Here is a 23,685-nt window from a genome sequence, read left to right as displayed (position 1 = left end):
TCTCTCATTTATATTTCTGTCCATTTCATGTCATGCCTTTCAGCAAAGAGAAGAAGTAAAAATTCGCTGGACACCATGCTCCGAGTGGTAAGTTTTTCCTTAATAACCATACATGTATGTGTTGTACTGGAAGCAAAGGGTTTATACACTGATACAGTAGGCTCATCTCAATTGAATACTTTTGTATTGTATGTTGTTATGTAATTTGTCCTACAGAAGAGAGACACAAATCACTAACATATGTATTAGTTATGCTACCCGTATTTGTATATATCCTAAATGTTTGACGTGCTGTGGGTCTACCACACATGCATCACAAACCACAAGTAAGAACTGTACGTTATTATTTTATAATCAAAAAATTATTATAGAATTTGTAAGTATATTTCACACACTTTAATGTTTTTATAGAGTTCGATCTCCTGATTCGTTTAAGAGATTTAATATATTTTACTCTTAATGAAGCACTTTAAACATTTAATGACTCTGATCCTCCTTTAACGGTAAAATCAGCTGCAGTAAGCAGAGGCTGTGCAGCTGGGGGCGGAGGTCTGATGCGCGAGTAGTGTGCTCTCGTGTATCCTACCTTTCGTCTCCTCTGGAAGCCTCCTCCCTCACCCCTCCTCGACTCCTCCGTTTGCGTTGAAGCGATTGTGACGTCCTTCAACATGGCGTGTCTTGATTGATTTCCGGGTCAAGTCCCGGAGGAGGGGGAGAGAGGAGTCGAAGAGGGACATTGAGCTGAACCTAATGTTTCAAATCCTATTTTAAATTGACTTACTTGCCTGATTAAGCATCAGAAATATATATAGCATGACATATTATTAATTATTCAACTGTTCTTTATGTGTGTTTTGCAGTGGCAAGGACTGGGAGGACACATGGGAGCCTGCCCAAAACTATAGCAGCTCAACATAATAACACACACACACACAGACACAGACACACACATACACATACACACACACACACACACACACACACACACACACACATACACACAGACACACACACATACACAGACACACAGACACACAGACACAAACACACACACACATACACACACACAGACAGACACACACACAGACAGACACACACACATACACACACACACACACACACACAGACACACACACAGACACACACACACACACACACGCACACACACACACACACACAATACGTTTTTTCAATAAATTGTTGTTTCTGTTGTGTATTTTTTGTACAATTATTTCTCAATAGGGTAAAGCCATTTAAAATGTTTTAGTTTTTGGTATGTTAATGCAAATGTGACAATCATTATTTTCGGGCTGCCTCAGTCTTAAAACACAAGATAGATATCAATTTGTGTTATGGTCTTCTGTATATGTCATGAATAATACTGGTACAATTTGAATTTGCCCCAAAACGTGGAAATGCAGACCAGATCTTCTAAATGCCAGGGACCGGAACATCAGGAGCATCTCTAAAAGACGATATGTGACAGTCCTGCAGCAACGGACCATATGAGAAACATTATGTTAAAACCTAGAAACTTATTCTAAACCTACTATCAAAGTATTCACCTGAAATGTAGCACAATTTGGCTCCTGTTAAAAGCACTATTTGAAAATGTAGATTTGTCAGGTCAACATGTGACTTATCTGGTTTGCTATAACAGTTGTACTCCCCAGTTGAACTGTATTTGACAATCATTAAATTCACAAACATAATTTGGGAAATAAATCAAAGACAATAGTGTAAATAAGAAAGGTTTAGTTTTTGAAACTTGTAATGGAGACGTTGATACATTAACTGTCAGCAGTATTTATTGTTACTTTGTAATTCTACTCCACCACAATTCAGAGGGTAACCTTAACCTATTTGGCACATCCCTTTCAAGATGTTCTCAGGTTTATTGACATATCATATACACAACTACGGTGTAGTTATGCAATGAATGACAAACTTCGCAGGTTCGTCAACAGTGCATTACAAGAGATCTATCAATATGTTTATACCTCCACCATTAAACAGTCATATTCTGCACATTTCTTATACTATCTACATACATCTTATAAGAGTATAATTAATATGTAATGTCAGTTAAAATAAGTGCTTAAACGTAGTTAACATTGCAGGAAAGTTGATTGTCAAGTCCCAAAACAAATTATGCAATATATCAGGGTTGCCAACTCTCACGCATCTGGCGTGTGACACACGCTTTCACTCTCAATCTCACGCTCTCACGCTGCCCAACCTATTCTCACGCCAAAAACAAGATGAACCGGCGATCATTTTTGGTTGGTTATTTACAATGTTGAGTTGACAGCTGCTCAAGCTGTCAATCCGCTCCCTCCCCCACCACTCTTAACAACGTTAACAGACAGCAGAGCAGTGGGAGCCGGTTGGTCAATCCCGACCCGTATTGCGCATGCGCAGATCTAAGATCCAGTAGAAATGATAAAAAGTAAAAGTCTGCTGCTTATTGTTCTACTAGGCCAAAATAGAGTCAAAGAGTATATGAGAGTGAGAGTGTGTTAATTAATATATTTGGCAGTTTGGAGTAAATCTGTAGATTTGTTTGTGTGTGTGTGTTTCATGTATAGGCCTCTCACGATAATTAATTTTGTTGGATACATTTTCCCGGAAATTATTGCGATAAACGATAATATTGTCGGCACCGTTGTATGACCATTTTAGACCACTGACATAATGATAATATATAATAATAATTCAAGTACATCCTTTCAAACTGCTTGTCACATCCTCATGTAAATGGCAATTTATCGAGTTCATTTTTATTTATCGTACGATAAGTCAATTATTTGCTTATCGCGACAGGCACAATAAAACAGTGGAAACAAACATGTGTTTGACTTTCATTAGTGAATGAAACTTTGTGCCTTTATAGTCTGTGTCCAATATTGTGTATTTGCATATATTGTATATATATCCAATATATATGCTAAGGTCCCGCTACTGACATGATAGCAGTCATTTAGTGCGCATATGTGTAATTAAACCCATGATATCAAAATCTCACTCCAGCCAGGTACCCAAAGTTGGCAACCCTGAATATTAGACTTTAAGTACTTTGTCAGGCTTAATATTTATCTGTAGATTTACCAAAGCTTTTTGCTTACATGTATTTAAAAGAAGACCTTAACTTAAAGTATTATTTAATGTTTTAATAAAGCCTGATTAGTTTGCCTGATTTGCACATCCTCCTATTAATATCTGTGTACATCCGGCACTAAACTTTTATTGTAGAGATCACTTACAGTAGCCTATCTTGTTGATATTTTCTATTCTATATTTCTATTCTATATTTCTATCATTGACCTTCTACTTTCCCCCTATTTGTATGTACTCTTAATATTTAAATGTTTTCATCAAATGTAACCCATTCAACAAACAACCCTGTCTCCTAGAAATTACGTTCCCACAAAACTAAACTGCATTCTCAAATACGTTTCGCAAGAAACGTATTTCCTTCCACGTTACGTTTGTTATGAACATATCTTAAATACGTTTATTTTCTACATATCTTCTAGAAACCTATTTTCTCTCACATGACGTTTGTTATGAACGTATCTTAAATACGTTTGCTTTCTACCTATATTTGCCATTTCTTTTCTAGCTTATAATATTGATAATAGTCATTTATTAATATCATTTTAGAGCAAACTTATTTTCGCGCTGGCTGGCGGCTGACTTTTCAGTTGACCAAATCCGTTATTATGCTGGTTAATGGTTAATAATCACAATATTGTTTGTAGTCGTTTCATACAGCATTCTCAATTACGTTTAACAAGAAACGTCTTTTGTCCCACGTTACGTTTGTTCTGAACATATCTTAAATACGTTTGCTTTCTACCTATCTTTGACATTTCTTTTCTAGCTTATAATAATGATAATAGTCATTTATAAATATCATTTTAGAGCACACATTTGAAATCGACGATCGGGCATGATATCCTATGGTTAAATTAAAATCAGTAGGCGAGGCTGTAATTTCGCCAGCTGCGAGGCAGAAAATAATAGTTTTAACATGCCAAAAAGCTGCTGTGTCGTTTATTGCACCTCAACCATTAAAACAAATCCAGAGTTACGTGTTTCTGTACTTCCTCTAAGAAGCAAGGACAGTATACAACAGAAGAGCTCTGTGGCTTCAGGCTGATCGCCGTTCAAATGACAGCTGGTTTCCCCAAAAGTGGGCAGGGCTGTAAAGTGACGTAGGAAAGATCCTCAGCTCGCTGATTGGATGTTTTAGCCGCAATGCACGTCGGGATATGGTGTTAATGCGATATGAAATCCGAAAAAAAATCAGAATTTAGGATGGCCGAAGACACTACACTACCCATAATCCCCAGCTATCGTTTGGGACTACAGTCCCGTTGACAAACCCCGTGATTAATCTTCAAGCTCTGGGATTGGATGTTGGAGTGGCAGTGCGCCAAGGTTACGCCGAGCGCCAAACAGCTCTTTGAAATGGAACGAAACCACGGCAGACTTTCCAAAACTGGACTCGAACGCCCCCCCAGAACTACACATGCTGGCTATTGTGTTTTGCAACATGTTCTCTATGGCACGTCTCTACTGGGAATTGTAGTTTTAAAAGACGTTTTCGTTTTTCCCAAAATTAGAAGTTGATTGTATTAAACTGTGTACAGCCCTGGAGGTTTAGGGGATAGGAAACAAATTGGTGTGTACAAATGTAAAACATGTAATTAATAAATGGGTGAAAATCGCTTGTGTCCATAATGGGAAGCATTAATATATACCCACATGCCAGCTCATTGTTACTTTGTAATTCTACTCCACTACAATTCAGAGGTTAACCTGGTATTTTTACTCCACTACATTTATTTTAGTTACTTTGCAGATTCTGATTAATGATGTGAAATATAAACAACCCTTAAAGCAGACTTTAGTTACACCTGAGTAAAATTCAGGGAAAGGTGATTGTCAAGTGCCAACAATCAGGAGAGATATTTGATAGTTGGTGCTTGAGAAGACTAAACATTTATCTGCAGATCCCTATAAAGTATATTCATTACTCGTTATTCTCTACTAATAGTTAATTAAAGACTGTATATAATGGCTTTTTTGCACATCCCTTTCAAGATTTTCTAAGGTTTATTGACTTATCATATACACCACGATGTTGAAGTTATGCAATTAATGAAAAACTTGGGTCACAGGTTCCTCAACAGTGCATTACAAGACATCTATCAATATGTGTGTATTCCTCCACCATTAAACTCAAATTCTGCACATGTCTTATACTATCTACATACATAAGAGTATAATTAATATATATATAATATCAGTTAAAATAAGTGCTTCAACACAGTTAACATTGCAGGAAAGCAATATATTAGACGTTAAGTACTTTGTCAGGCTTAATATTTATCTGTAGATAGATACCCCCAAAGCTTTTTTCTTATTTGAAAGAAAACCTAAAGTGTTCTTTAATGTGTTAATAAAGGTTAATTAGTTTGTCTGTTTTGCACATCCTCATATTAATATCAGGCACTAAACTGTTTTATTGTAGAGATCACTTACAGTATCTTCTTGATTTTTTATATTCTATATTTCTATCATTGACCTTCTACTTTCCCCCTATGAAAGTATGTACTCTTAATATTTTATTCATCAAATAACATTATTCAACAAAAATAACATTATTCAACAAAAATAATTAAATAACGTGCTTTAACCACTAGGCGGTGCACACAAGGTACACACAGTATACTAATAATAACTTTGTATTATTAGTGTAGGACACTTATGTATGTAAAACATCTGAAGATGTGTAGTTGTATTCATGTTTTTACATAATTGTACAGGATATTGCTATATTATTTCTCATGTTTACTTCTACACATTAATATCTGATTTGTAAAACATCAAAGACAGAAAGGTATATCCGTCATTTAATGGTAAGCTATTGAAATTGTGATTCCAGAGATGTGTCTCCCATCACCCAAATCCCCTGACTATTCTCTCAACTCAGTATTTACATTCTTATATTCAAAGAAAATCAGTAATATCTTTAAAAACTACAAGTCCTTTTCTATCAGCTGTGCACCGTTATGGTGTAAATATAACCTATCTACCAATTGGATCAAATATAAAAGTCAGCCGTATTAGTATTGATACTGCAAGGAGACGTATTTTGTGAAAAGAAATGTAAGATGTTGTTTAATTGTTGATATATTTATGATCCACGTCACATATTCAGTTTCGGCGGCAGTTCTTCCTGTTTGTCCAGAAGTCTTCTCATCAGGGCTCTATAAATAAAGAACTATGGCAGATGTGTAATATTTAATGCAGCCGAACCGTGTATTACAATGCCGTTATGTGATGACTTTCAAAGAGAAAAGCAAGAACACTCGGAATAAAGTATTATTATTTTTTTTTTTAATGTTTTCGGATTTCACATCGCATAAACACCATATCCCAACGTGCATTGCGGCTAAAACATCCAATCAGCGAGCTGAGGATCTTTCCTACGTCTGTTTCCAGTATTGTTCCTGTAATGAGAGTTCACATTTATGCTACATTGAAGGGTGGAATTGACTACACATCTTCAGAAACATAATTTGCTTCAGATATATACTGTAACTCATAGCAATATTGTAACCATTAAGAAAAGCCAACTGCATTAAAAACCCAGTTAACAAATACAAGGTAAAGTATTTTTCCTTCAGTAATGAAGATGTAATTCCAATGTAGACACACCTGGGGTCGCTGTTCAGTCTGTTACGCTGAGCCATGCATTGTCTGGAACGTAAAAGGGACGAAGAAGACAAAGTGAAGTGACGTACTTCCGGTTCAATGTGAAAACATTCCCAGTTAAACCATAGATATATATAAAAACATATGTTTATATATATCTATGAGTTAAACAACATAAACAAATCGCTTAATAAAAAGATAAAACACTGGCATGTAATTTACGTTTGGATTAAATAGAATGGTTTTGAATAATAGATGAGAGTAAAAATCTACGTCACAGCCCCACCCACTTTTGGGGAAACCAACGCTGTCATTTGAACGGCGATCAAGCCTGAAGCCACAGAGCTCTTCTGCTGTCCTTAGAGGAAGTTTGAGGTGTTTGAGGTGCAATAAACGACACAGCAGCTTTTTGGCATGTTAAAACTATTATTTTCTGCCTCGCAGCTGGCGAAATTACAGCCTCGCCTACTGATTTTAATTTAACCATAGGATATCAAACCCGATCGTCGATTTCAAATGTGTGCTCTAAAATGATATTAATAAATGACTATTATCATTATAAGCTAGAAAAGAAATGGCAAATATAGGTAGAAAGCAAACGTATTTAAGATACGTTCATAACAAACGTGATGTGAGAGAAAATAGGTTTCTAGAAGATATGTAGAAAATAAACGTATTTAAGATATGTTCATAACAAACGTAACGTGGAAGGAAATACGTTTCTTGCGAAACGTATTTGAGAATGCAGTTTAGTTTTGTGGGAACGTAATTTCTAGGAGACAGGGTTGCAACAAAACATGCAGCAGAGATTAGCAACACAACCTTACCGGCATTGCAATGACTGTAAACGTGTAATAACGTGCTTTAACCACTAGGTGAATAATACAGACGTATAAAGTACACATGGTATACAATGCTATCAAAAACACATTATGTTAATTTACATATCTAACTACCATTATCAAGCTAAATATGGACTATATGAGGCTAAGGCATTGTACCAGGTGTAGGCTAATTATGTAGGCTAAGTCAAAAACAGGAAACTGATGAGGTGTTTGAAAGGTAATTTATGAGGATCAAACAAATGAGGTACACAGAATACAATGCCATTTTATCTGTTTCATTATTAGTGTAGGACAGATATGTATATATAACACCTGAAGATGTTTTATTCATGTTAGTCATTACTTTTAATACTAGTTGAACATTACATTTTTACATTTGTATGTTTAAAAAAATATATGTTTCTAGTTATTGTGCTTTTTATCATGTTTTATTATTGTACTCCCATTGTGTTATTTAATATTGTAGTTATTGCCTGTACAGCACTTTGGTCAACTGAAGGTTGTTTTAAATGTGATATATACAGGATATAGCTATATTATTGCACATATTTTAAAACATCAGACAAAAAGGTTTATCCGCCCCCTCATGGTGCTAATCAGTATGTGTGTTTGCTAAACAGAGATACAAACAGAACATGAGTGAACAGTCAAAACAATTTTTATCAACTTTATTGTTATGGGACCTTGTTTACATAGTGTTTCAGAGTAGACATGTAATAACATCTGAATAAAATGAAATGATAGAAAATGCCTTCAACAGCATATCAACAACCTGAAGAATAACTTACTGGACATACATATTAAGACATTAAGAAATGTGTCATTTTTTTTTGTCGGAGGACCGCAGCTGACGAGAGGGGGTGTAGGGCTGAAGGAGGTCAGAGATGTATGCAGGGGCTAGGGAGTGGAGAGATGTGTAGGTTAGCAGGAGGAGTTTGTACTGGATGCGTGACTTGACCGGGAGCCAGTGAAGGTGGAGGAGGATGGGGGTGATGTGTTGCCAGGGCTTAGTGCGGGTGAGGAGCCTGGCTGCAGAGTTCAGGACGTACTGGAGCCTGTCCAGGGCTTTGCAGGTGACCCCGAACAGAACTCCATTGCAGTAGTCCAGGCGTGAGGAGATGAAGGTATGAATTAATGTTTCTGCAACGGGGTCGGGGAGAGAGGGCCGGAGTCTGGAGATGTTTCGAAGGTGAAAAAAAAGCAGTTTTGACAGTAGACCTGATGTGGGAGTTGAAGGTGAGGCTAGAGTCCAGAGTGACGCCCAGGCTGGATGGAGCAGCCATCGACGGTGAGGAGCAGATCTCCAACCTTCCGGAGCAGTGTTTTTGGGGCCACAACCATGAGCTCTGTTTTGTTTTTGTTGAGTTTCAGTAGGTTTGTTGACATCCAGGTTTGGATGTTGCGGAGGCAGTTGACTAGTGACAGCTGGGATGATGGATTGGTACTGATGTAGAGTTGGGTGTCGTCGGCATAGGAGTGGAAGTTGAGACCATGTTGGCGGAGTATTTCACAGAGGGGGAGCATGTAGATGTTAAATAGAAGGTAGTCTGGAGGGGGCTTCACCGTGTGTCATCAGAGCTGTCAGAGTCACAGTCAGAAGACTCATCTGAAAGACTTTGCAAGAAGCTGATGGTCTCTGCTCCAGTCAAAAGCTGCAGATAGCATCGTCTAGTATGAGTCTTCATTTCTCCGATGTCGTGCTGCTTTTTCCTAAACATGCTCTGGAGACCTTTCATCCCGTCTTCGCTCAGGCCCAATGGTGAATCTTAAATGTATAAGATAAAGACAATATTAGTTACTTCATCACCTATCACTGATGAGTAAAGTCATGCAAAGTAAAAATGTAATATATACTGTACTTTGCAGGCAGGACATCTCTTTCAGGGAATCACTGCGGGTTGAAAGGACCTTCCAGTGGTGGTTCATTTCTGTGACGAGAATCTTCTTCTCCTCCTGTAGTCTCTTCACTGCCATGACAAGGTCGAATGCTCTTCTCTTTGTCCTGAGGTCGAAAGAGTCTGGAAAGCATTTATGAGAAAACATGAATTAATGTGTATGAAAGATCAACATTCAAAGAATCTATGAAGTCTTAAATAGATTTATATATCAGACATGAAGGTTTTCCACATTTGCTGTGAGCATTCAGCAGACTGGTGTACTTACCACTGTTTGGTAGCTGCCATGGCCAAGCTTTCTCCACAGACAGAATGGCTTCGAGGCACAGCGCTTCTGTGCTTGGAACCATTGAGTTGTATTTCTCAACTGTGGCTGTCAGGACCCCTTTCTCATCCCTGATCTTGCGGCGGATCCGGGAACGACCTTTGTTGCTGTCTGTGTCTTTGTAGAGACGCTGCGAACGTCTCTTGATACTTACTGTCAGCATTTCGATCTTGCTGGCCAAAGCAGCAGCATCCCTTGGGTTGTTTGTTGTTGCTTTTTAGAGGAAATAGGTGTATTAAGCACAGTAATTCACAATAACAGTGACATTTGATCAAATGTTTTAATATTATTTTATTACATATGCTTCATGAAAAATAAGTAATGCAAATGTCAATAGAGGGTTATCACTAATTCTGAAAATTTAAAATAAATTGATAAATCATGACTACAAAAAAGTTGAAAAACGTCATTAAGATTGTCCTCACTTTCTGCCCACTCATTCACATCTCTGACCCAGTCTTCCAGCTGCTTTTCAGTCACTGCCAACTCAGCCTTCATGGACTCCAGGTTCTGCAATTGCTTTTCCAGAGCTTTTGTGGTCTACAAACGTCAAACAATTAAAGACAAGTAAATACAGAAATCTACATTTAGGCCACAAATAATTCTTCTAAAACTATGTTATTACCTTCAGATATCTGCGGGACAGTGAGGTGGCCAAGTTGCTGACTTGTTGCTGATTCCAGCGCATGGCCATCAGCGTCAGCATGTCTGTACGTCCTGCAAAAGAGAATATCACATTATTACTATTCCTCTTACTTCTTATACTGTAACTGGGGTTTATAATATATTGCCATCCTAAATGGTGTTCTATGGTCATAACCGTCAATGAGCTTTTATGAGTTTCTGTTGTTGGTGTAATTTGTTAGTGTAATCTGTGCCTTTCTGAACATTTTTTGAAAACTGACAGTAAAGGTTCTATCGTAACTCACCTGCTTTTGACATGTGTTTTGTGGTCACTGCTATCCGAGAGAGGAAGGCATTGACCTGTTCCACCTCCTCCCCTAGGGTTAGTCCAGCCCCCTCTTGATATGCCCCACTCCATTTCACCTGTTTAAAATATATTCAAAAGTACGACTCGTTACAACTTGTCACTATTCACAAGGAGGTTTTTACATAAAGTGATTGTGTCACATGGTAACAATTCCTTACTTCACATTTGAAGTCATGCGCTTTCGCATGAAACACTGAGAGAAAGGGCTTCATGTCGAGAAGATGCTGGAGCTCTGGACAGCTTTTTGTGATTCTCTGGAGGTAGGGCCAATATTTGCAGGTCACATCCATGCAAAAGAACATACTACTGGCCAGCTTTTTCTGTAGGTACAGGGGATAAGCAAAGATTTCTCCCCTGTACATATTGAGAGCACAGAGGAGCACTCCATGTCGACAGACGGCAAGCTCTAGTCCCTCCTCATCCAGCTTGCCGGCTGATTTTTGGGAGGTCTCTCTGGCTGCCGACCACTGTCCTCCACAAACACCTCTTCCGGAGACCTAATATATAAAAATGTATTGATGAAAATGGTGCAAAGACTAACCTAACCAAACCCTTCATTAGGATATTATATTATACATAATTAGAGTCTGCAATATTACATGTTTGGTTGTGGTGTGTATATAGTCCACAAATCTTGAGACGTCTTCATCCCTGGCTATAAAGACACCGTCAAAGATGGCCTGTTCCTCAGATCTAAATAAATCAAAGGAGCAATGTATGACATCTCAGATTATTGATTGATTGATTGGTTCACATCAAGATACTTTTGTTTCGTTATTTGTTCAAATACTGTGACATTATATATTTTCTATAGTACCTAGCTGCATTCTTGAAACGGTAATGCTTGCGGTTTCCATCCACGGAAACTGCAAGCATATCAGGGCTACACGCAGGACAGGTGAAGGGCTCCTCCTTGCACATGATGTCCACCTCATAACGCACAGCCTCCCACTCAAAGAAACTTTTGATGAAGTGAGATCTTCCCAGTCTATAACAAAATAAGGACATCAACAGATAATGTCAAAAATAAATTATAAATTATAAGGACACAGCTTACAATTTGTACAATACAAATAGATCAAAAAGGACAAGTAACTTCAATACTCACACGGCCGAAGCGCAACGTTCGCTGATCGAGCATCCTTAAATATGCCTGAAAGGATAGTCCAGGTGCAGCCATTTTCATTTCTTCAAATGAGAAGAAAACATCTGTGGCATAAATGGTGGCGAAGTGAAGGGTAGCTGGCCAGTAGTCACTCCGAAGAAGGTCGTCAACCCCAGTCGTCCATGTCGCAGCGCATGCTTCACAAGCCAACTCTGGCATGCTTAGCTCATGTCGTCCTTGAAAAACAGACAAGGTGTTTTTAATACATTTGGTATTCTTTACTCAATACCCATGTTAAGGTTTAATAGACAAGCTATCCCACATGTGCAGGTCTTTGAGAAGGGTTGGATATTATCAAGAAGAAACTTCAATAACATCTATCTTAAGAAACAAGACAAACATTCTTCCCATTCATTGTGATCACAGTCACAGTCTTTCCTGGCTTGAGGCTCAATGACTCTGATGCACAACCACAGATTTTGTCCGGGATCTCCACAGGTACAAACCGCACTGGAAAAAAATTCAAATGGGAATTAAAAATAATTTGTCTCTTTTGAAAAATACTACATTGTTATGTGACATATTTAGGATTTAACTTTACATCAGAACATTAAAAGAGACTTAAGCACACTGCTGGGAATTAACACAGAGATGTTGAGGAAGCTCACATTTTCAAAATGAAATTCTCAACAAGTCCAGCAAGAAAATGTACATTCACAAACCAGAACTTACCACAGGAGCAAAGGGCCATATTTAGTACATGTGTTGTTGGGGCCAATGGCTGGAAGTAACCTGCAGTAGTAGCATCTCTGTTGTGGAGGGGGTGTCTGGTGTGCATGCTGACATCACAGTCAGCACAGAAGAAGGGATGTGGTCGGCAATCCCGGCACCAGACAACAGACGTTTTGCTCCAACACTGTTGGCAAATGTGTGTTCCCACATTTGCTTGGGCCACTACGGTGTTAACCAGATGTGGTCTCGCTGCCCTCCAGCTCTCTGAAAAAAAACTTGTTCGAGTGCTCCAGTTGGTCGAGGCCAGCAGAGAAGCACTTGGGGTTTGTGCTACCACCTCATCTCCTGTAGTATCGCTCAGAGACTGCTGGAGATCTCGTAGAAACCCCTCTGTTAAAATGGTACAATAAAGTCCAAAGCACAATGATTAGTTTTCTTTAAAACATACTGGATGGAGTGGTTTTGAAAGCTGTAACTACTGTGTTCTTAATTCTAGCAAATTATGAAGTTTAGAAATGAAGTACGTATCACATAAAGATACAAGTATGAATATGTGTTTCGGGCTAACCAGACCAAATGAAGTACATACCAACAGTCTCTGGAGCGATAGCTGGAGCAAAGACCAGATCACAGTCAGGGTCAGGAGCATCAACGGGGGGATCAGTGTTACGACTGCAGCCAGCTGTATCAGAAAAAACATTTATTTTATACCATTAAATTGTACTACTTTTCCCTTACCAAGAGTTATGTTTTCATTCATTTCATATACTCAAGTGCCTAGAAATATATATCTTATACTGACCCTGATTTGAGACATTCCGGGTTGAACGTGGTCTTGCAAAGATCAAGTTTCCCTCACTGTCTCTCTTCTTCCAGCACATCATTGACACTGCTGGCACTGCTGTTGCTGCTGCTGTTGCTGCTGCTGCTGCTGCTGCTGCTGCTGCTGTTGCTGCTTCCACTTTACAAAGCAAATCATCAGCACTCCGTAGGTCATCCCTTAACTCTTTCTGCTCAACCAGCTCATCTGCGCTTCTCAGGAGATCCTCAAGATCAGAATCACTCATTAGATCACACAGAAGAAAGACTGACAACAGAGTTAGACAGAGAAATAAATAGAGAGATAGGAAGAGACTATCAAGTACAACACAGCAAGGACAGTTTAACAAGACAGACTTGGCTCTTAAAAGTGCCTTTGGGTTGTTTGGAGTTTGGAAAAACAAAGGGTTGTTTTTTGGAGAACAAATTGCAGGATCTGTTGAGAGAAAACAACATAATTTAGAAACTCAAAAATAAACAAACAATGCCAGTGTAATTGTTGTTGTTTACAATTTTCTACTTGGCTAATAACCAATTAATGCTTACTACTGTTGTCATTAAAGGTATTTTCACACCATCGCACAGCAAAATCACTGCCACCAGTCATTTAAATAAGTAATTTGTACAAAAATTATAAAAGTATTATTACTATTACAGGGTTCCTGCAGGTTTCGCCAACTCAAATTTAAGACTTTTTAAGACCTTTTTAAGACCACTTTGAATAGAATTTAAGACCTATTTCACGGCAAGAAAGTATGAAGGAAAATTGCTATGAAAGAAGAAATACGTCCCATAAATGTATTCATGTTCAACATAAGAACAATGACTGAACATAACAGCATAACAGTACAGAACTGTGTTAGCGTGTTAGACAAAAAGTGTGTATGTGTGTGTGTCTCTGTGTGCTTGTGTGTGTGTGTGTGTGTGTGTGTGTGGGCTGTGCAATTAATCATATTTTAATCACAATTACGAAACAACATAATCGATTATTTTGCTTTGCTAGGTTGTGACAGTGCACTACAACATATTTGATTAATTAATTTTAGTCTAATTTATTTTTATTTATCATATGTGTGGAAGTGCGCTCCAAAATATTTGTTGATCTTGTTTATTGGTATTTATTATTTTTGATATTATTTATTTAAATGTATCATTTATTTAATTTATTTTTTCCGTTGAATTATACGTTCAGGGTAATCAACAGTTAAAAAGATACTGTCCAAATTATTATTTGTTTTAAAGTTCAATAAATGGATGTTTTCAAAGTCAATTAATAATTGTATTTAATAATTGTGATATCAATTATTGACCAAAATAATCGTGATTATGATGTTTGCCATAATCGAGCAGCCCTAGTGTGTGTGTGTGTGTGTGTGTGTGTGTGTGTGTGTGTGTGTGTGTGTGTGTGTGTGTGTGTGTGTGTGAGAGAGAGAGTGACAAGAGCTATATTCAGAGCTCTGCTGCCTTGGCTACAATCTTTCATCGTTGCTGTTGTATGATTGGTGTTTAACTACGGTATTTAGCGTCTACAGCACCTCCGCTTTTAGGGTTGACGTAGACCCAAACGTTGCCCGGAGGTCCCAATGTGTTGTTGCGGGAGCTGCTGCACTAGCTAACGCTGCACTAGCTAACGCTACATTAGCCAAACAAACGCTAATTTATTTTGCAAAAGGTGCAGCGGGCTTTAAACACGTTCCCCTCCCCTGGTTTCAACCAAGCACTAAATTCGATGTTTTCCAACCAATAACGGTTGAACTTACACTTCGCCATATTTATTCGAAGATACATGAGTTTCTGTCTGCCGCTAGCTGAAGCTTGGTTGCTAGGTTACTAGCTGGGTGTTCTCCAATAAGGGGCCGGCGGAAACAAAGTTAGTGATTACTGGTTCCATGTTGACTTATTTCAATACAAATTGTTGGGGGGAACTGAAAGGCTATTACCATACTGGTTACTTTGCAGCCCGGACATTTCCCCCAAAACACATTTAGACGCTATCGCAACACAGAAGTACCTTTCAAATCCCATCATTTTTAAGACCTTCTAAATCATATTTAAGACCTTTCTTATTTTTTTGGCCATATTTAAGACCTTTTTAAGGCCTTAAATTCATATTATCAAATTTAAGACTTTTTAAGACTTTTTAAGACCCCGCGGGAACCCTGTATTAATACTAAAAACACATGTATACAAAGTATTATTAATAGATTTACGATTCGAAAATTATAAAAGCAGAGTAGACATGTGGAGATTATCCGGCTGAACAAAACGTGATCCGTCTCTTAAATGTGTGTCAACCACAGACCTTATTTCGAGCTATTTTCCAAAATCCTATGGAGAAATTGCAGTGCGTGTTCTAGCTAGCTAGCTAGCAAGCTAGCTCAGGCGAGTTCATTTGTTATATTTAGGTAATACCCTATATTATTTAGTTACTATACCCCTCAGAAAGGTGCCAGAAGCAACATTGGCGCCGATTAGATTATTATTATTATTATTATTCGTGGCTAAGTTTATTTCCTATAACTATGTGTTACCCATGCTCTTACCTTGATTCTGAAGAACTGCGACTCTCTCATCCAGATTTGGTCACGTAAAGTGCAAAGGTATGCCGTCTTTACGACGGTACCTGAGGATTGTGGGTAATGTAATCGCAAAGCGGACAGAAGTCGTCACAACAATAGCTGGGGATTGTGGGTAGTGTAGTGTCTTCGGCCATCCAAAACTCAAAACTACTTGTTTCTCAGAATTGAAGGGGAAAACGTGACAAAAGCATTGTACACTAAAACCTATCAATGTCGTTTAATTAACAAGGATAATCTGGTGGTTTTTAGTTAATGAGTAGTGCAGATATCACCTATTTATGTTTCATCCAATCACAGAGCTTGTTGACTTATCACAAGGTTTTGTCCAAAGCGGACAGAAGTCGTCACAACAATAGCTGGGGATTGTGGGTAGTGTAGTCTCTTTGGCGCTCCACATTTCAGAGAAAACAAGTTGTCTCAGAATTGAAGGGGAAAAACACAAAAGCATTGTACACAATTTAAACCTATCAATGTCGTTTAATTAACAAAGGTAATCTGGTGTTTTTGAGTGGATGAGTAATGGAGATATCACTGTCAAATCAATCGACAGTAAGGAGAATACTTACTTCCGGGTGTACAATTCTCCGTTATCCAATGGGAATGGACGCTCACATTGCCTTTAACAGCTGCCGACACAAACGAATGCCGTGCTTCCCTAAGCGTCAAATACCGCCGCCGATGGGAATACATTGCAATCAGTTGAAAGCTCTTTGCATCCGTTTATGACGCTGATGGAGACTCAGCGCGTCACAACTGGACGCCACGGAATTCTGACCAAGCGTCGCTCCTGGACGCGTTGGGAGTGAGAGTGTGTTGCGCAGGTGCACACGCCAGGATAGAGGACATCAGACTCCAGAGAAAACTTGCTCGAGTCCGAGTCCAAGTCGGAGCGTCAATGTACAAGTCGAGTCCGAGTCATCGTGGGCGAGAATTCACGAGTCCAAGTCCGAGTCGCGTCAATCAGGGCGCGAGTCCAAGTCGAGTCACGAGTCCCGAAAATCAGCACTCGAGTCCGAGTCCAGGACTCGAGTACTCCATCTCTGGTCTCTTCTTAGCAACCACTGTTTGTACGACACAAAGAAGCTTCGGACTTTCAGCAATAAGGTATTTACTAACGTAAAGAATTTTTGTTTGTGTTAACCACATACCTTATTTTGACTTTGAGACGATGGAACCAGAAATGGTAAAGACTGGATAAGCATTAACTGTAGTCCATTAACCACTTTAAGTCATCAAAACTATCCATTTTATTCTTAATTTAGTTCTCTTTTTCTCTGCCTTTTCATATTTAAAAGAGGACAACATATTAAAAGTTCGTCAGCAGCACAATGATTGGCTGTTGGAGATTGTGTCAATATGTATAGTTGTTTACTTACTTAAAGGTCCCCTATCATGCAAAATGCACTTTTTTGTATGTCTTATGACATGTAAATATGTGTCCCCGGTGTGTAAGGAGACTCACAAAGTGTTCGAAAATACAACCCTCTCTCTTTTCCTCCTGGAACGGAGCTGATCCAGATTTGCTGCCGATATGACATAATATCGGAAATGTAGGTTGGCTTTACACCCACGGCCCTATCAGAAACGTTGCTATCAGAAACAATGCGCAACGTGTTTTGGAAGCAATATGGTCTTTGTTTACATTAGCAAGCATTGCTAACACTCAGAGCTAACGCTGTACTGGAGAGAGTACCTATGTATAAAAAAGCATTTGAGCTCCATGTTTCAGAAATAATCCTTGATGTGGTTTGCAACATAATATGGGAATGAATAATCAAAAAGGCTATTCTTCCAGATTGAACACAGAGGGTGTTCAATCTCAACGTCTTCCGAGTCACTTGCTTCAGAAGCGAGGAAAGAATACTTCCTGACATTGGGAAAACGAAGAGTGGAACAGGCGAGCAAGTGTGCAGTTGTGCGTCATATGAGAGGCCCCGCCTTACATTTTCCGCCACAGATTTGGGGAAATTGGTCCGTGCGCAAAGCATTGTGGGGATTTTAAGACCGCGGAGTCTACACATGTGCAGCCTCGAAATTTCTCGCTACGAAGTACGCTGGGCTCGGTAGAATTCCAAGTATGCTGGACATTGGAACAGTCCTTCGGCGGCCCTCGATGACGTAGTATGCTTGAAATAGTGGCTCTGGAGCAGCTTTACTCGACATTGAGAAACACCCTGAGTTTCATCACACCTGGAGTCCTTCCTCCCAGCTGAGCAGATCTGCAGTAAAGCTGAAGCTGATGTTGTGTGACTGCTGAGCAAGGCAGCAGGCTGGACAGTCAGAACCTCTACCAGCCTAATGATCAGTGAGCAGCTCAGGTCAGAGCTTATACCTCTCCGTCCGGCTCTTTTTAATGATGTTTGTCTGCAGCCTGCTGTCCTCATCCACAGCCACAACAAACAAGCAGGTACAGGGGTCATACTCCTTCAGTACACATTGAGAACTACATGCTTTAAGTAGCAAACTGCTATCGAGAGCTTTTGCATTTTATTCTTCACTTAACCCAGATGGCAGAAGTTCCTCTGTTTGGTTGCTGATGAAAAACATTGTATTTAATTGTTTATCAAAATGTTATTAAAACACATGGGTATTTCCTTTTCCTTGACGATAGCTGAAAACAACTGAAATTATTTTCCAGAAAGATAGCCTTTGAGAAGCTTCCATGAACTTAATGAAACGTAAATGTAACTTAACAGACACCCCCAAAGGCAGAGATACATTGTGTTATATTTCACGATTACTTTTAGCCCATGACACAACACATTGTTTTGACTGTTGTAAAGATATGAAAAGAAGAGATTCCATGAGCGTTATACAGTTAAATACATGGAAAAAACGGAGACGTTGACTTTCATTAAATGTACTATGTCAACAAATTTCACATAACTGTGTTAGTTAACGTTTAGTTGAAACACAATAATATTAAGTTGAACCTAATACTTTTTATTTTAACTTAATATTATTACTTTCAACTAACCTAATACAGTTATGATACATTTGTTGACATAATACATTTAATTAAAGCCAACATTACATATTTTTCAGTGTAAATCTCATCAAAGAAATGTTTGTTTTCTGAAGTTTAATATATTATATTCTATAGAAATATTGTTTCCGCTGATTTTGAATCTAAGAGAAGTGTGTTTCAAGAAAAATATGTATTCTACATAAGCTTTAGTAAGTAGTCTGCAGTCATGTCAAGTACAAAGTATGAATATTTACTAACAGTTAAGTTGCCAGCTGCTGGGCCAAGTGAGGATAGAAAGCAATCATCTGTTAAAATGAAAACAGTCAAACCATGTGTTTTTATTTCTCCAACACACAGATGTGAAACCATTCAAAAAGCTTGCTTGCACTTGTTCTTTTAGACACCTTACATAATAGTTTCAGACGGTACCAAAGCCATTTAAAAAAATGCATCCTCCTGGCATGTGAGGTGGTCTGAGTCATTAGAAGGGATTTGAAGCACAATTCCCTCTGATAAATTGTTATGTATTGTTATATAGAGTACACTAGGAAACTTCCAGTTCAGTTCTACCTTTCTAAACTCCACATTAAATCTGTTAAGACGTTACATTGCTCTTGGTACTTGAATGTATGCTGTGGGTGATTATAAGATATGAAGTAAGCCTGCTACACCACTTTGAATTATGTTTCACACCATAAGGCTTCTGGTTTATTTTATTTCATATAAATACATCCAAGCAAACATTGGTTTAACAAGAGGTTTAAAGTATTGTGTACAAATATGAATTCTGCTATTCAAATTTAAGATAAAGCAATGTATAAAGCTGCCACATATGAATTAAAGAACAATTACACTCTTTTGATGTTTGTTTATAAAGGTCACATAAGGTTCACACACACACACACACACACACACACACACACACACACACACACACACACACACACACACACACACACACACACACACACACACAACAGGCTGCTAGTTGCTCCTCTGCCACTAGTGCTCACATCTCTGATAGCAGCAGGAGGTTCAGAGTAATGCCGCTGGGTTATATAACAGCTATAAATAGACCAAGAGGAAGCTCAATACAGTAAGTGTGACATATGATGCCATGCAGAATAGAGGTATCTGTGCATGTGTGTGACCAATGTGATGGAGGTAAATGTCATACAGTATCAGCCCATCAGCTGCAGCTGTTTCTAAGTCTCTGTTGTTCAGTTGATAACATAAAAGTGTATAGTATCCGACTTTAAAATCATTCCAAATATCAAAGACTCATATGCATTATACTTGTTCGGTTTTACTCCCACCGAAAGGGTTGGACAACACGGGGCGTGACCACTCAGCTTTAGTGTAGGATTGATGTTTATTTAAAGTGCTCATGGCACATGGCATCAGAAAGTTAGCTTTTCTTCATACAAATCCGTTCAAAGTTAGCTTCCTCCATACAAAGTTAGAAAGTTAGCCTAAGAGAAAACACATAATACACAAATTACATAAAGCATACACAACAAAAGTCTGTCACCATAAACACATATTTAATCCAAACACTCACCGGCTGCCAGTGACAAACATTTCACTGGCCTTTTCAAGATGGCTGACGGTCCCTCATCAAATGAGTACAAAATACTGGAACCAAGGTTCCCTCCCAACTGAGACCAAGGTTGCAGTCGAATAGTCGAAAAATCAGCTCCTGACGTCTAACCCTATCATCTATTCCTTGACCTCTGAGTGAAACGTCACGGGGTTAAGGGATAGTGGATAGGAGAATTTGAAAGGACTTAGGAGAAGAGACTGCGGTACTTTAGAGAATCCGACTGCACTTTCACCATTACATTACATGTTACTTGTTAGACGCTTTTATCCAAAGCGACTTACATACTCAATACTGTGCAATCCCCACAGGAGCAATTTGGGGTGAAGTGTCTCAGGGACACAACAACATGCTGACTGCAGTGGGGTTTGAACCTGTGCTCCCTTGATCCGAACACCAACGCTCTATCCACTGCGCCACACGCCTCCCACTATCCAAAGTGTTTATGATGCGCCAGCGGAGGTCATAAATGTGCGTTTGCTGCTGTGGGGAAACCATGGAAACTACAGTTTTCTATACAGCGGACTACAACATGGATGTATAATAAGAACGAGGGACTACTGTAAACTCATCTAGAGACTCTGCACCGTGCTCTGATGCTGTTGTTTTATGCTTTATGAACGGGGACAACAGAGAAACATATTCTTCATGACCAAAGTTGGAATTGAAATAAAAAAGGAAAGTGAAACTTATGCTCGTCACCCTCTCCCTCCGGTCCTCATTAATACAAATGATCCCAATACGTATGATTGTATGAAAAGATCTTAAAATCAATACAAATGTATTTATTATAAACGTTAGTCCTTAACATCTATCACTGTGTATATCACCATTCAAACATCTTTTAAAAGTTGAACAAACCCCACACAGCTCAGTAAAGACTGTAAAATGTTGACTGTATTTGATCATTTCAGTAAAAACTAACGTTCATATTTCTCTTTTTGATTATAATACTGATGAACGTTCAAAACAAAGCACTTTGGCAACTTACCACATACGTTTTAAAAAGCTTAATAAGTACCGTAACTTTCATGATATCATTTCTCGGTCATAATCGGTTGTTTCCGTGAACGGCCGAATGTTGTGTGACAGCAAATGCTGCGGCTGCAAGGCATTGTGGGGCAGCATTTTCTCCTCTCCTTTCGTAAAGGGAGGTCCAGTGGTTCCTAAGCTAAAGGAGATTATAAAGGAAGTGTGAAACCTCCTTTCCTATCATCTAGAGAATTCGAACGGCACTTATCATGGCTGCCACTGAGGGACTTCCGGGTCATTTCACTCCGTTAGGAAGGTTCCTAAGCTAAATGGACTATTCAACTGCAACCCAATTTGTCATGACAACCTGCACAACTAAACAAGTAGTTTAAAGGTGGGGTAGGTAATTTTGGAGAAACCACCTCGAGTGTGCTAGAATTTGAAAATACACAGCCGGAACAAATCTGCCACTTCCTTACAGAGCCCCTCCTCCAACACACACGAACGCGCACATGACCAATGAGGGCACGAGATAAGTTTGTGCACAGATGGAAGGCTGACAGGCAGGTAGGCCATCCAGTTATTTTAGCCGGGCCGGCTAAAATGATTGGTCGTGCTTTTTACAGTACTACGGCTTCCACAGATGATATTTTTTTATGGATTTATTGTCAAAGCACTTAAGATATTCATTGCTATCGGGATGTTAAGAGCATTCCATGGAATATAACAAAAAGTGTATCTCGAGTCGGTTTCTCAAACTTACCTACCCCACCTTTAATGCTTAATGATTGAAATAAATAAATAGAAAATAAATGAATAAACAACCAAATTTAACTCCACAATACTGTTTGTGCTCTGTTTGTTTTGGTTTGCTAACACAAAACCTCTGCTCAAGTTTTAAAAAATCCAAATACATCTGAACCCAATTTTTCATTGCATCCGACTGCTCAACGTCTGACAAAAAGAACTTTGCCTTTCAAGAGATCAAGGTGAGTTACACAGGAAAAATGAAAAAGTGGAAATGTAACAAAAAACACAGATGCAGTTATAAAAGTTAAATGCATCTACAAGTGTAGCTATACCAGCTATACCAGTATTTGAACCACGGTATTTGAACAATATCTGCCAGTAAAAGTTCTCCCAGGTGTCCCCGTTTTGGGTCCCATGTATTTATTTATACATCTCCTTAGTAGAGGCAATGAAAGGAAATAAAACCCTCCAATAAGTTTGCACATCCAGTGCAATGTGGTCACTGTTTGTCTGCTCTTTCACGAAGGATTCTAACTCAAACATCCATGCCCTAGTTCTCTCAGCAGTAAATCTGCCAAATACCCTGCAGGTAACACATTGAGGAGCAGATGCATGGACTGACAGGTAATGAAGCAGAGATCCTGACCTCCAGCCCAGATGGCCCTGCCTGAACCGTCCATCTCTCAGCAGCCGCTTCCTCTCTGCACCTGGTCCTGACCATGAAACTTCAGATAACCCCCATCAAACACACACACACACACACACACACATACACACACACACACACACACACACACACACACACACACACACACACACACACACACACACACACACACACACACACACACACACACACACACACACACACACACACACACACACACACACACACACACACACACACACACACACACACACTCACCCGTTTCAAATCAGCTTCTGTTACATTAGGGATGTTCTCTGTAAAGCTGCTGAGCACACTGTGTTACATCTCGACCGTCCCGGTGCAAAACACCTGGAGCTGAATTTAGAAACAGATTGACAAAGAATGTCTGTGATGGTTGATATAAAAGTATGTATTAAAGCAGTGTGACAGCAGCATCAACACTGTCCTTCTGGGCATTCTGTTCTTCGGAGCTGTATGGAAACAAGATCATTTATGATTGGATTGACATTTGTTGGGTGTTTACTGTTTGTGACAAGTTGTGTCTGTTGACCAACTCATCTGAAGAAATGCAGTGTTTCCTTTGTTCATACTGTATGTCATGTTAAGGCTCTAAAGAGCTGCTTTCCACCTTCTCCTAAAATTAACCTTTAGCTACTTGGTGTTGCTGATTTTAAACAGTAGTAATGTAATGTAAGATTGTGTTGTATT

At 38.9% G+C, this 23,685-nt stretch overlaps 2 protein-coding genes across 2 annotated transcripts; both read right to left on the bottom strand.

The window, feature by feature from the left end:
* Positions 1-8,224: 8,224 nt before the first annotated feature.
* LOC117498458 lies at positions 8,225-12,078 on the bottom strand. The gene is made up of 10 exons (XM_034150580.1): positions 11,891-12,078; positions 11,600-11,770; positions 11,382-11,475; positions 10,941-11,279; positions 10,721-10,838; positions 10,417-10,508; positions 10,217-10,331; positions 9,735-10,004; positions 9,431-9,589; positions 8,225-9,336 (listed from the first exon to the last, which is right to left on the bottom strand). Exons 2-10 carry the CDS (start codon positions 11,701-11,703, stop codon positions 9,131-9,133), a joined length of 1,497 nt encoding a protein of 498 aa, XP_034006471.1. The 5' UTR covers positions 11,704-11,770; positions 11,891-12,078; the 3' UTR covers positions 8,225-9,130.
* On the bottom strand, positions 11,735-13,686 carry LOC117498599. Its single transcript, XM_034150794.1, has 6 exons — positions 13,422-13,686; positions 13,209-13,301; positions 12,620-13,009; positions 12,296-12,397; positions 11,891-12,123; positions 11,735-11,770 (listed from the first exon to the last, which is right to left on the bottom strand). The coding sequence occupies exons 1-6, from the start codon at positions 13,684-13,686 to the stop codon at positions 11,735-11,737; spliced, it is 1,119 nt and encodes a 372-aa protein (XP_034006685.1).
* Positions 13,687-23,685: the final 9,999 nt, after the last annotated feature.

This window comes from Trematomus bernacchii, unplaced genomic scaffold (genome assembly GCF_902827165.1).
Source record: "Trematomus bernacchii unplaced genomic scaffold, fTreBer1.1, whole genome shotgun sequence".
Classification (NCBI taxonomy): Eukaryota; Metazoa; Chordata; class Actinopteri; order Perciformes; family Nototheniidae; genus Trematomus; species Trematomus bernacchii.
The sequence above is the reverse complement of the archived record's forward strand: the minus strand, read 5'-3'. Positions and strand labels throughout refer to the sequence as shown.